The 12,511-nt window shown below is 41.2% G+C and overlaps 1 protein-coding gene across 1 annotated transcript in view; it reads right to left on the minus strand.

Moving 5' to 3' along the window:
- Positions 1-2,163: 2,163 nt before the first annotated feature.
- The window catches only part of SNTB2 (syntrophin beta 2), a 103,197-nt gene continuing 92,849 nt past the window's right edge, over positions 2,164-12,511 (minus strand). The window contains exons 6-7 of the mRNA XM_032854083.1: positions 5,113-5,297; positions 2,164-2,317 (exon numbers count right to left, since the gene is read on the minus strand). Of these exons, the coding sequence (XP_032709974.1) occupies positions 2,225-2,317; positions 5,113-5,297 (278 nt within the window). The 3' untranslated portion in view covers positions 2,164-2,224. The remainder of the gene's footprint in view (positions 2,318-5,112; positions 5,298-12,511) is intronic.

The raw sequence follows: 12,511 nt of genomic DNA on the forward strand, positions 1-12,511 counted from the left end.
ACCTTCTCCTGCTCACATGTTCATTACACCCTTTTTAGAGATCTTTTTCATATAACTGATGAGCACGGGGGGCTTGTAAGTTCTCCCTGAAAATATTCTCAGTGGCTTAGCCTTTCACACTAACCAAGAAAACCTCAACCAAATGGCTTTGCTGCAAAGTCTGTGACTGCACTGTGCAACTTTTCAGGTTACTAATGCTCTCACTGCAAAGAATGTCTAAGCTCCCTTATCTGAGGGTATTATGTGTTGAAATTCTGTTTCCAGAAATCATAGCTGGACCTTCAAGATATTTCTTTTCTTCCCTTGCAAATTTACTAAAGGTGGAACTAAACATAGGTCTATGAATCCTTAAAACATAAAAAAATTCTTGAAAGGCATATTCTAGTCTAGATTCCAATTTCCAGTTTTAAGTGGATCAAATCATTTATTTTTGGAACTGTAGCTGGGGGAAGAACTGTAATCTCTCCCCAGCCTCTGCATGTGGTTAATCTCATTGTACAAGGGGAAGAAAGATTGACTTATGGGCAGAAGAAAGACAATGGAGTTACAATGTCTAACTCAAACTCTCTGCTCATGAGTCTGCTCTTTTAAATGTCCCACCTAGATCAGTTCACACTCAAACCAAATAGCTCATGTTTTGCATTTATGGTTGTGGGGTTTTTCCTCCCCTGTTTGGAGTGTTACCCTCGCATACTCCCTGAAGTGCTCACCTCCTCTTATGATACTCCTAATAGATCTAGTAAGTGAGAAGTATCCCTAGACTTTTCCTCCGAGAACATCTGAGTCAGTATCACCTTTTCTTTTAGATCTGGGGACTGTAGTAATCTTGTCATTATATATAGCTATTATGTTATTTTAAATGTTTTCAGATATATACCTTCTTCATAATTAGGAAAAACAAGCTGAGTGTGATTCTTTAATACCACAATCTTACTGCTACTAAATAATGATGACATCTGGCAATGTTTAGGAAAACCCAGGTAGCTGTTCTGTGGTCTCATCACCTGCCCACCAGAGAATGCATTATTAAGCCAACAGGGAGTCTTGAATTAGCAGCCGCATGTCCACGCCACTCTGCTGCCACAAAGGGAGAGGACCAGGGCCAGGATCCGGCATGGGCTCACAAAGCCCAAAGCAACTTCACATGATGTTTGTGCTTAAGAGATGGCTTTATAGAGCTTACTCTTTAAAGAAGCAGGCTCTCCAAGATTTATCTTCCTCAGTGAGATCTACCCACTAGAAAAGATACTCCTAAGGAAACCCATCTCAAAGACTATTCCTCAAAACCAAGGTGGATGATCTCCCTGGAACGGCAGTGATAATCCAGTTATTCAAACAGTGACTAATAAAGCTCCACTAACCCTAACCAAAGGCACATTTGGTAAGCAATAAAAAAATGGCTTAGGCTAAAATGAGGATTTTCTTTTAAAAGAAATCTTATCGCCTGGTTCCTACCAAAGATAAGTCAGAAAAACCTAAAATAAGCAAACCTCTTCTTTCAAATCAGTGGTTTCCTACTTGGTCACCATTAGAAAGGGAATGGAAGGCAAAGCAAATCAAATTTCACAAGTTCTAAGTCCTAAAGTTAGCACTTATGAGTGGCAAAGCTTGTGATGCGGTGGGAAAGTGGTGGCCAGAGTGGGATGCAGGAGAGCCAGGACAGATGGAGAACGCTTTGGTGTGCAATTCAAGGACTTCCTAGGGTGGAAGGATGAAGTGACAGTAAGCTCCAATAGCACGTAGGACCTATCCGGAATGGCCCAGAAGCACAAGCGGCTGTCAACTAGCACCTGGGAAAATATGGTTGAACTAAGCAAGATGTCGAGGCTTGAAATAAATCCTACAAGAAGAAGAAAATGAAAACAACTCTTGGATATTTGATTACGTCCAAAAAAACAAACAAAATAAGACAAAACAAAAACCCACAATGAGCCATCCTTCTTCAGAGGGGAAATAAATCTAGTGACTTAGAAACCACATTAGGAAACGAGGCAATAAATCAACAGCTTCAGTTTAGAGCTTATTAGAATCCTAGAATTTCTGGCCAAAGTAGCTTGTGAAAGGCAGGCTCTTCTTTAAACACAGTTACTGTTCAGCAGTGATCTGCAGGTCCTTGTCAAGGCACTGTGCTGGAGGAGAGAGCAAAGAGCTTTCTTTTTGTGCTTTTTTTTGAGGTGGAAATACTTCTTGTGACATTCAAGACTCTTTTCTGATGTTCTGCTGCTCATACGAGCAGTCCCATGCGAGTGACTTTGGCTGACAAGAATGTGTGCAACACAAATACGATCGGCTTCGGACAAGAGTGCAGGTCCACGGTCTGTGGAGAAAGCACACGAATGATCACTATCACACACAGAAGCTTTCATAAACAGACACAAAACGAACAAATTTGGATGTGTTGTTCTACTTTTTAGAAAGAATTTGGATTAAGAAGATGTTGGGGCTCCTGGGTGGCTCGGTTGATTGAGTGACTGCCTTAGGCTTAGGTCATGATCCTTGAGCCCCGCATCAGGCTCCCTGCTCAGTGTGTGTGGGGGGGGTCTGCTTCTCCTTCTCCCCCTCCCCCACCCATGCTCTCTGTCTTTCTCAAATAAATAAATAAAACCTTAAAAAAAAAAAAAAGGTGCCAGATTTATGGAAACATCTCTCGGGAACTTAAAGCCACAAATGAAAAGTATACTCTGAAGTAAGGTCACTCCATGTAGTAATGAAACACTAGTGTGAGCTTCCACATCACAGTTAGGAGACAAGTGGTGGGGAGCTGGAATCCACCATACCTGGCAGGAAGAACCAAACGGAAGAAGATGGAAAACAAAGAGGAATATGTTATATGCAGATCATTAATTAGGATTATATTCCCAGGGGAATCAGAGTGAATCAGCTGAATGTGACTATGGATGGGTATGATTTTTGGTATCCCTCACAGGTTTGTGGTAGGAATGCAACTCCTGAGGCTAGTTAGACGGGCTAGTCATAGATTCCTAAGCTCAGGCCTCTATCTGGACAGATGACACCAGGTGAACAAGGAGACCTGCATCGGGCTGTGAGTCAAGCCAGTCCTCAGCACTGATGCAGAAACTAGGAATAGGGCATAGTTAACTATGCCTTTTAAAGAAAAATACAACTTTATTCAAAATATAAATTACAGAGCATGAATTTCATCATTAAACTTTGTATACATTAAATATAAAGCAGGGAGTAAAACTATATAGCCAGGAATAATCTAATACCTATCTTGCTAAATGACAACTGCTATAAATAACTAGTTAATTTAACATAAGTTAATTTAATAGAAGCATTTAACTCTATCTAATGCTTGAGACTTTAAAAAATAATATATATATATACATATTTTTACTTCCCAGCAAGATCAAATATACCAGAAATATAGATACAATGCTGAAATCCAAATGATTTTAAAGTGCTTATTGGTTTCTTGAGGCCCTTAAAACAACCCTGACCTAATCAAAGACCCTTGGATGGGAAGTTAGTGATTTGATGTTTCAGACTATACTTCTCTCTGGCCTTCTGAGGGATGTTTCCCACTTCTTTTTTTTTTTTTTTAATTTAAATTTAATTAATTAACATACAGTGTATTATTAGTTTCAGAGGTAGACTCATCAGTCTTATATAATACCCAGTGCTCATCACATCACGTGCCCCCCTCAATATCCATCACCCCATCCCTCCCAGCCCCCTCCCCTCCAGCACCCTCAATTTGTTTCCCATGATTAAGAGTCTCTTATTTATTTATTTTTTTTAAAGATTTCATTTATTTACTTGACAGAGAGAGAGAGATCACAAGCAGGCAGAGAGGCAAGCAGAGGGAGAGCAGGAAGCAGGTTCCCCACTGGGCAGAGAGCCCAATCAGGACTCAATCCCAGGACCCTGAGATCATGACCCCAGTGGAAGGCAGAGGCCCAACACACTGAGCCGCCCAGGCGCCCCAAGAGTCTCTTATGGTTTGTCTCCCCCTCTGACTTCGTCTTATCTTATTTTTCCCTCCCTTCCCCCATGATCCTCTTCTTTATTTCTTCATATATAATTCTCTTTCTCTGATTGACTTATTTTGCTTGGCATAATACCCTCTAGTTTCATCCACGTCGTTGCAAATGGCTGCTTCGAGCTTTTGAAAAGCCCTGGTCCATAGTCCAATCATAGTCTCCTAAAGGTTCATCATTTAAAACAAGATTTCTAGACATGATTTCTTATTTGGAAGTTATTTTCTCTAAGATCTCTTTCAGTAATAAAATGTCAAGATTCTGTTTTGCAAATTTCCATCTATGGTGAGTGTCAATAGACATAATATTTCATGTATAAGACTTGAACTTGGGGCATCTGGGTGGCTCAGTGGGTTAAAGCCTCTGCCTTCGGCTCAGGTCATGATCCCAGCGTCCTGGGATGGAGCCCTGCATCGGGCTCCCTGTTCCTCCTCTCCCTCTCTCTGTCTGCCTCTCCCCCTACTTGAGATCTCTATCAAATAAATAAATAAAATCTTAAAAAAAATGATAAGACAGAAAAGGCATTATTTTACTCCTTTATCATAATTTATGATTTCTGAAGTAAACTTTACATACTTCTGTGGTTCCCTAAGGGAAATCATAAATTCCTGCTGATCTTTCCTTTAAAAGACAAGGAGCTTTAAAAAAAAAAAAAAAAATGATGGTTGTGTGGAGATACCTCTGTATCTTTTTTCTCATCAGCAGAATTTCTGTAGCAACCAAGTCATTCTATTACTTTTAACTCGTCTCAACCAACTACTAATAGCAGCAATGGATAGAATTTATTTATTAAAGTTCACCAGCTTTTGTATTTTATAGCTCATATTTGATAAAAGCCTATTTCTTAAAAGGGCTATCCATTTCTCCCTTCTACCATTCAAACAAAACTTTTTAAAAAGGAATGATTTCCTGAAGTGGGGGAAAGAAACACACAAACACACACACACACACGCAGGCCCCAAACCCAAACCCAATACATCTTGAAAACTGAAGAACAATTTCCTGACTCCAAATGGATGATACGTCCAGTTTTTTATACAAAAGGTAAGACACAATGAGAAAGAAAGAAAATACCTTTTAGAGTAAACATGGTTTTCAGAAACACTCTTACCAGTTCTCCTTCAGGACCACCAAAATCCAGATACAGATTTCTAATGCCATCATCAGCAGACATTTTCAGCCTCTCAAAGGGGTAGCGGTATAATATGCTGCTGGAACCTCCATTCTCCTTGGAGATAGTGAACCCATTTTCATAATGGACAGTGAATCTTACTTCTTGGCCATTTATCGTGCAGCCTATTGAAGACATGCAAAAACCATCATTAATAAATTAGCACTTCAGTTTTCAAATGGAAAAGGATTCTTCTGACTTCAACAAAGGAAAAAAAATCCATTCTTGAGAATGTGTGATATCTAAGTTATTTGGAACACCCTCAAGATATTGGGTCAATATCTTGACTGAGATGAGAAAGAGATGACCATAACTCTCCATGACATCTGATCTGATTCAATTTGATTCAGTGAGTATCAATTAAACACTTGTGCTGGGAGTAGGATGTGCATGGTACTAGAGAAGTGAGAGGCATGGTGCCCGCTCTCGAGAACTTTATAAATGAATAGGCATAAATGTGAAATTCCTAACTGTGCTGGGTAGAATGTACAGAACACGACTAAACACTAGACTGAATAAGGCCAAAGTCAAGGAATAGTTTCCTGGAGGAGAAGTTACTTCAGAGAGGCCCTAGAGAATAAGTCAAACTGGATGGGCAGTGAGTAGAGAAAGGTTTCAAATGGGCAAGAAGAAAGAGCACCCAAAGGAGAGAAGGCAGAAATGCCTTTTAGGGGCAGTCACAGTGTTTGGGTTTGTATTTGGGAAGAGGATAAAGATAATGTTTATTATCAAAGGTAAGAGCTATAGTTAGCAAAAGTCATACTGTCAGTCTGAAAGATAAAATTCAAAGGATTGATCTGAATTGATAGGAAAAAAACCCTTTTGATCATTAAGACTGACACATGCCTTTTCTCAAGACTGGTGAAGTTTCCGTTTCACTAACATCCGAGCACAGTTTTGTTGTTAGTACAGAGGCTACAAGTGCAAGGCCCTCTGAGACCTGGGAATTCACACAGCCCTTTGAGAGATGTACTTCACATCACCTAAAGGATCAGAGTCTCGCTATGCTTGGTCACAAAAAGTACTTTCTAAACAAGCAAGTCCTCCTATCCAGACCCATCAGTGTATTCTTTCACTGCCCTTGCAGTGAATTAGTTAAGATAGCTCTGTGTTTAAGTAATAAGGAAAAAGAACAATAGACAAATATTGGCAGTGTCCCTTCTCAGCCCTACTCAAAGAAGAGAATTTTGGCCCAAAGACTGAATTTTCATTATCCTCAGACAAAAACCCTTGGGGGGAAAACATGGATAAAACTAACTACCTGTAGAAAGTAATTCAATGCAATAATCTCAGAATAAATGGCTAAGGGTTTGGAGGAAGAACAGATAGATCCTAATCAGGGCAACTAGGATACAGTTTTCAAGGGAATTTTATTCTATTAACATCCCTGAAGCTATAGTGCAGTCAAGGGTAGTGAGATTTGTTTGATGAGAAGAGGGGATCAGTTCTAGTCTAGAAAAGAGAAGCTCAAAGAACAAGGATTTGCTCAAGTTCTGGAAGCACTGGCTAGAGAAGGTGGGTGAGTATTTCTGCCTGCAGGTGTGTCATTACTGGGGCAAGATCAGGTGACTGCAGCTAGCAAAGGCAAGCCATTAACCGCCTAAGAGCCTGCCATAAACGAAGTTGTCCAAAGATCCTGTTTAGGATTATTTCCTCCTAGGAGGGAAGAAAAGCAACGCAAATGTAGTGGTTGTGTGTGTTACTTAAGAAAAAACAAGGGCCCCTAGGTGGCTCCATTGGTTAAGCATCTGCCTTCAGCTCAGGTCATGATCTCAGGGTTCCTGGATCAGGTCCCATGTCGGGCTCCCTGCTCAGTGGGGAGTCTGCTTCTCCCTCCCGCTCTACCTCTCCCTCAACTTGTGCTCTTGCTCTCTCTCTGAAAAAAAAGAAAAGAAAAGAATATTGTTTCTCATTATCTCAACCTTGAAGGGAAGAAATAAAGGTGACACTGAATATGTCTGGGTTTAGAAGTGAGTTCGTTTTCACTTAAAACTGTTAATTAATACCAGATACTTCTGAGAGTATGAATTGGCCATAGCAATGTTGTATCTAAAAGTCCTAGTTAAATGGTTTCTCCCCAAATGGTAAGTAAATATAGTTGAAGCAACGGTGACTAAGTACCTGGTACCTCTTATCCTCAGAGGGTGTCAGGAGTAGTGCACTGAAGAGCAAAAAGTCTCTGACTGTGATTTAACACGCATGCATGTGTATGTGTGTGTGTACGGCAACCAGCTGTGATAAGTGCCCCAATTCTGATGGGATAGGATCTGGGACTTATTAGTGAAGGTCAGGGTTACTCCAGGTGGCTTATTATAACCATCCTGATGTCCTGATTCAACTAAAATCCTTTTGTGGATTATAAATCCACTGTGTACCTCAATTTATAGGTAAGTCAGTAAAAAATGTAATGTGCTGATTTTGCTTAACAGGGCTGTTATCAGAAATATAAAAAGACAACAACAGCATTCAAGGACAATCACAGAACATCAAATACTGAAGTTTAAAAGACAGAAAAAAATGACAGTTTTTGCAGTAATCAAGGGAGGAAGATAAACATTCAAGTTAGGGGAAGGAACTTCATGGGCCTGGACCCAGAATAATCAGAAAACATACATAAAGTTCAGCGGAGTTGTGAATTATCTATTAGTTTGTTTGCTCATTAAATCATTTATTCTTATTTTTTTAATTCTCTGCTCTCACAGGGCAGCAGGGATGACAGTTGGGTCATTACAAACAATCTACACTGTAGAAATCACTGTTTTGTTTTAAGATATATTTATTTTAGAGACAGAGAGAGAGAGAGAGCAGGGTGAGGGGCAGAGGGAGAGGGAGACAAAGAATCCTGAGCAGACTCCCCCTGTTGAGTGTGAAGCCCAACATGGGGCTCAGTCTCAAGACCCCAAGATCATGACCTGGGCTGAAATCAAGAGGCAGATGCTCAACTGACTGGGCCAGCCAGGTGCCCCATGAAACCATTGTTTTGAACACTTTTTATGTGCCAGACACATAGTTACATGTTATATTATGTGTTAGGTCATGGGAGATACAGAGTTAAATAAAAGATGCTTCCTATTCAGATAAGTGAGAGAGAAAGAAAAGGAAATATCGATACAGAAAAATGAACTACATCCTATACTAGGGAACTGGACAAGACACTATATGGGAGGATAGAGGAGAGGGGAATAGTCTAATTCTGGGTAACCTTTTTTAAAAAAAGATTTTATTTATTTATTTGACAGACAGAGATCACAAGTAGGCGAAAAGGCAGGCAGGGGAGGGGGAAGCAGGCTCCCCGCTGAGCATGGAGCCCAATGCGGGGCTCGATCCCAGGACTCCGAGATCATGACCTGAGCTGAAGGCAGAGGTTAACACACTGAGCCACCCAGGTGCCCCAATTCTGGGTAACCTTAAAAGGCTTAATTAGAGGTGCTGATTCTCTGGGGTTTAAGTAACAATAACAAGCATAATAATGGCCACTTTGCTGAGTGTATACTATATACCAGAATTAGTAAATCATGACATTTCAACTTATCTAAAAATCTAATAAACTTTCAGCATCTTTGGGAAAATTTTATTACCAAGTAATATGTAAAACAGACACCCTCATCTCTTCTCTAAGTTCATTTCATCTGTGAGACTTAATTCATAACCAACCCACCACCTGGAATAGGGGTCAAGGACAAGGTGGTGACCAGGGATGGGGTGAGAGGCAGCGGGTGGGGGGAGAGTGAGAACGCTTATGTGTGCACCAACCACCTAAAACCCAGAAATCTCCAGTTTACCACATGTACTCTCATCCAAGCTCAATCATTCTGAATGAAGTTCTCTGAGGAGAATCTCCCTGTATCATTAATAGTCTGCATTAGAATATTCTCTGACTTCATGTTTAAGGTTCAATTCTTACACTCAAGGTTTTTTTTTCTATTTTTTTTTCCTTTAAAGAGTATGGGGACATGTAGGGGGGAGGGGCAGAGGGAGAGGGAGAGAGAGAGAGAACCTTAAGCAGACTCCAGCATGGAACCTATCATGGGTCTCGATCTCACAACCCTGAGATCATGACCTGAGCTGAAATCATAGAGAGTCAGACACTCAGGGTACCTGGCGCTCAGTCAATTAAGTATCTGCCTAAGGTTCGGGGCCCTGGGATCGAGCCCTGTATTGGGCTCCCTGCTCAGAAGGAAGTCTTCTTCTCATTCTCCCTCTGCCCCTCCTCCCAACTCATGCACGCTCTTTCTCTCTCAAATAAATAAAATCTTTTTAAAAAGTCAGATTAGCAACCGACGGAGCACCCAGGAGCCCCTCAACATTTCCCTTTAAACTGGATCTCACCCATTAATATTTTTAGATGTTCAAATCTCTCATTATCAGAAGAAATGCCATTACTCAATCCTCAGCTTCCCTTTTTCTATCTCTTTATTTAAAGATTTTATTTATTTATTTGACACAGAGAGAGAAACAGCGAGAGAGGGAACAAGCAGGGGGAGTTGGGGAGGGAGAAGCATGCTTCCTGCTGAGCAGGGGGCCCACGATACAGGGTTCGATCCCAGGCCCTGGGACCATGACATGAGCCGAAGGCAGATGCTTAACGACTGAGCCACCCAGGCACCCCCTCTCTCTTTTTAAAAAGATTTTATTTTTAAGTACTCTCTACATGCAACATGCAGCTTGAACTTATAACCCCAAGATCAGGAGTTAATCTCTACCAACTGAGCTCTACAGACTGAAGCAGCCAGGAGCCCCGCTTTCTCTTCTTAAACGGAGCGTCTTTAGTCATTTTATCCGTGTTTCACTGTGTTTCACTTTCCATTCAATCCTCAGTCCTTTTTGGTCTGCCAAAGCCATCACACCACTGAGCATCTTTTCTGAAGGGCACCAATAATTATCTCCATGTTGCTGAATCCAACCAGCTTCCTTAGCTCTTGTCTTGATACTTGTAAGTACTCACTGTCACCTATCTACCCAGTTTCTATTTCTCCATTCTTCCTTTACAGCCAAACCCTATTTTTTAAAAAGATTTTTATTTATTTATTTGACAGACAGAGATCACAAGTAGGCAGAGAGGCAGGCAGAGAGAGAGAGGAGGAAGCAGGCTCCCTGCCGAGCAGAGAGCCTGATGCGGGGCTCGATCCTAGGACCCCGAGATCATGGCCTGAGCCAAAGGCAGAGGCTTTAACCCACTGATCCACCCAGGTGCCCCCCAAACCCTATTTTTATTCAAGTTTCTACACTTTTTCCTCATGTGTTACAAAGAAGGGTGATCTCAACTTCAAGGGTAGACAGCGTCTGAGCCAATCAGTGCACAGCTTTCCTCTGGTAACTTGTTGGTCCAAAGTATACACATGAACCAAATCGGCTTGGATTGGAAAGAAATACAATTGGGAAGGAAAGACCACCCCTCACCTTCTATACTTTTTTTTTTTTAAGCTTTTATTTATTGGGGTGCCTGGGTGGCTCAGTCATTAACTGTCTGCCTTCAGCTCAGGTCATGATCTCAGGGTCCTGGGTTCAAGCCCCACATTGGACTCCCTTTTTGGCGGGAAGCCTGCTTCTCTTTCTCCCATTCCCTCTGCTTGTGTTCCCTCTCTCGCTGTGTTTTTCTCTGTCAAATAAATAAGATCTTTTAGAGAAAAGATCTTATTTATTTGTGAGAGAGAGAGAGAGAGAGCACAAGCAAGGAGAGTGGCAGGCAGAGGGCGAAGCAGGCTCCCAGCTGAGCAGGGAGCCCAACTCGGGGCTCGATTCCAGGACCCCGAGATCATGACCTGAGCGGAAGGCAGATGCTTAACCAACTGACCCACCAGGTATCCCCTCACCTTTTATTCTTACTCTTTCTTCTATGTAGATAATACATTTCTTTAATGTTTAATCTAGTTTTAGAGGGGATTTTCTGTTAATTTCAGCCTAAACCATCCTAACTGATACATTTAGCCCTACTGGCCATTCCTTTCCTTCTTCCTATGGTTTGCATGAAGCTAATGGTTCCCACCAGCCTTAGTTTTCCTTTGCGTGCTCTGACTACTATCTCACAATCTGCTAAGTTGGGGAGACACTGGCTTTTTCAAACTATGGGATACTGCATACAATGATACATGTTAAAGATAACTTTCCAAGCAGCTTTCCAGTAGTAAAAAAATTTAATAAAGCCAAGAGGAAAAAAGGCTCATTAGTAAATTTATTATGTTATACCAAAATAATTGCTGGTAAATACATCCTATGGTTTCTACTTTGTGTCTTTTTATTTTATTTTTTTATTTTTTAATTTTTCTTTACTTTGCATCTTTTTAAAATGAAAGACTACTGGAGATTAGCAGTGTATCCTGAAGGACAACTATCCTAACATCAAAGAAATGCTCTGCTGCAAATCTTGTTTCTGCTGTTCTGCGGCCAGTTACTTGGTATGAGGGGTCTGGAGGGCTGCAATATTTCCTGTAAGACCTTTCCTTCAGTAGCTGCAGGACTGAGCCACCTTGGGCTCCTCTGGGTCTTCCAGAAAAATCCAGACGGTAATGGGCTTTGTGGGTTCAACCTGGCCTGATTGCCCAGGACTCTCTTGGAGAAAGGCTGAAGCAATATTATCTGTTCCTGCACATAAAAAATGCCAGCCAGATCAATGCGTTGATCATGCCTAGGCTTACAAAGAACATGACACTATGTTCCTTTCTTATAGCTATTTGGTCAAAGGCATGAAGTAGGTCTTATTTATTTTTATTTCTCCGATTACAAAGCACAGCACTCTGTAAGTAAAAAAACACTCAATAAATATTTGTTGATTTAATGAATTAAGAGAAAATGATACTGTATATGTCTTCTAGGAGTTTAATCTGCGCATAAGAATGAGTCATTTAGAGGGGGGAAATCAGGGGCTTAAGGCACTGGTTTTGGAGTCAGAAAAGACCCAATTCAAGCCCTCACAACATTAATCCCCGTTCTTTCATCTTAAAAATACAGGCTTATGGGGTGCCTGGGTGGTTCAGTGGGTTAACCTAAGCCTCTCCTTTCGGCTCAGGTCATGATCTCAGGGTCCTAGGATCGAGCCCCGCATCTGGCTCTCTGCTCAGCAGGGAGCCTGCTTCCGCTTTTCTCTCTCTGCCTGCCTCTCTGCCTACTTGTGATCACTGTCTGTCAAACAAATAAATAAAATCTTTAAAAAAAATAGAGGCTTAGAAGCGTGTGTGTTATGGTCAGAGGAAACATACATTCAATTTATAACAACCCTGGTAAATACTCATTATTCCTCTGCTTCTGTCCTTTCAACTTCAAAGGCAGGGGCTATGCCTACTCTATTTTAGTATAGCCAATACAAGTACAGAGTATACACTCAATCCATATTTGCCCAGTA

Source organism: Lontra canadensis, unplaced genomic scaffold (genome assembly GCF_010015895.1).
Source record: "Lontra canadensis isolate GAN:19392208 unplaced genomic scaffold, GSC_riverotter_1.0 scaffold8, whole genome shotgun sequence".
Lineage (NCBI taxonomy): Eukaryota > Metazoa > Chordata > Mammalia > Carnivora > Mustelidae > Lontra > Lontra canadensis.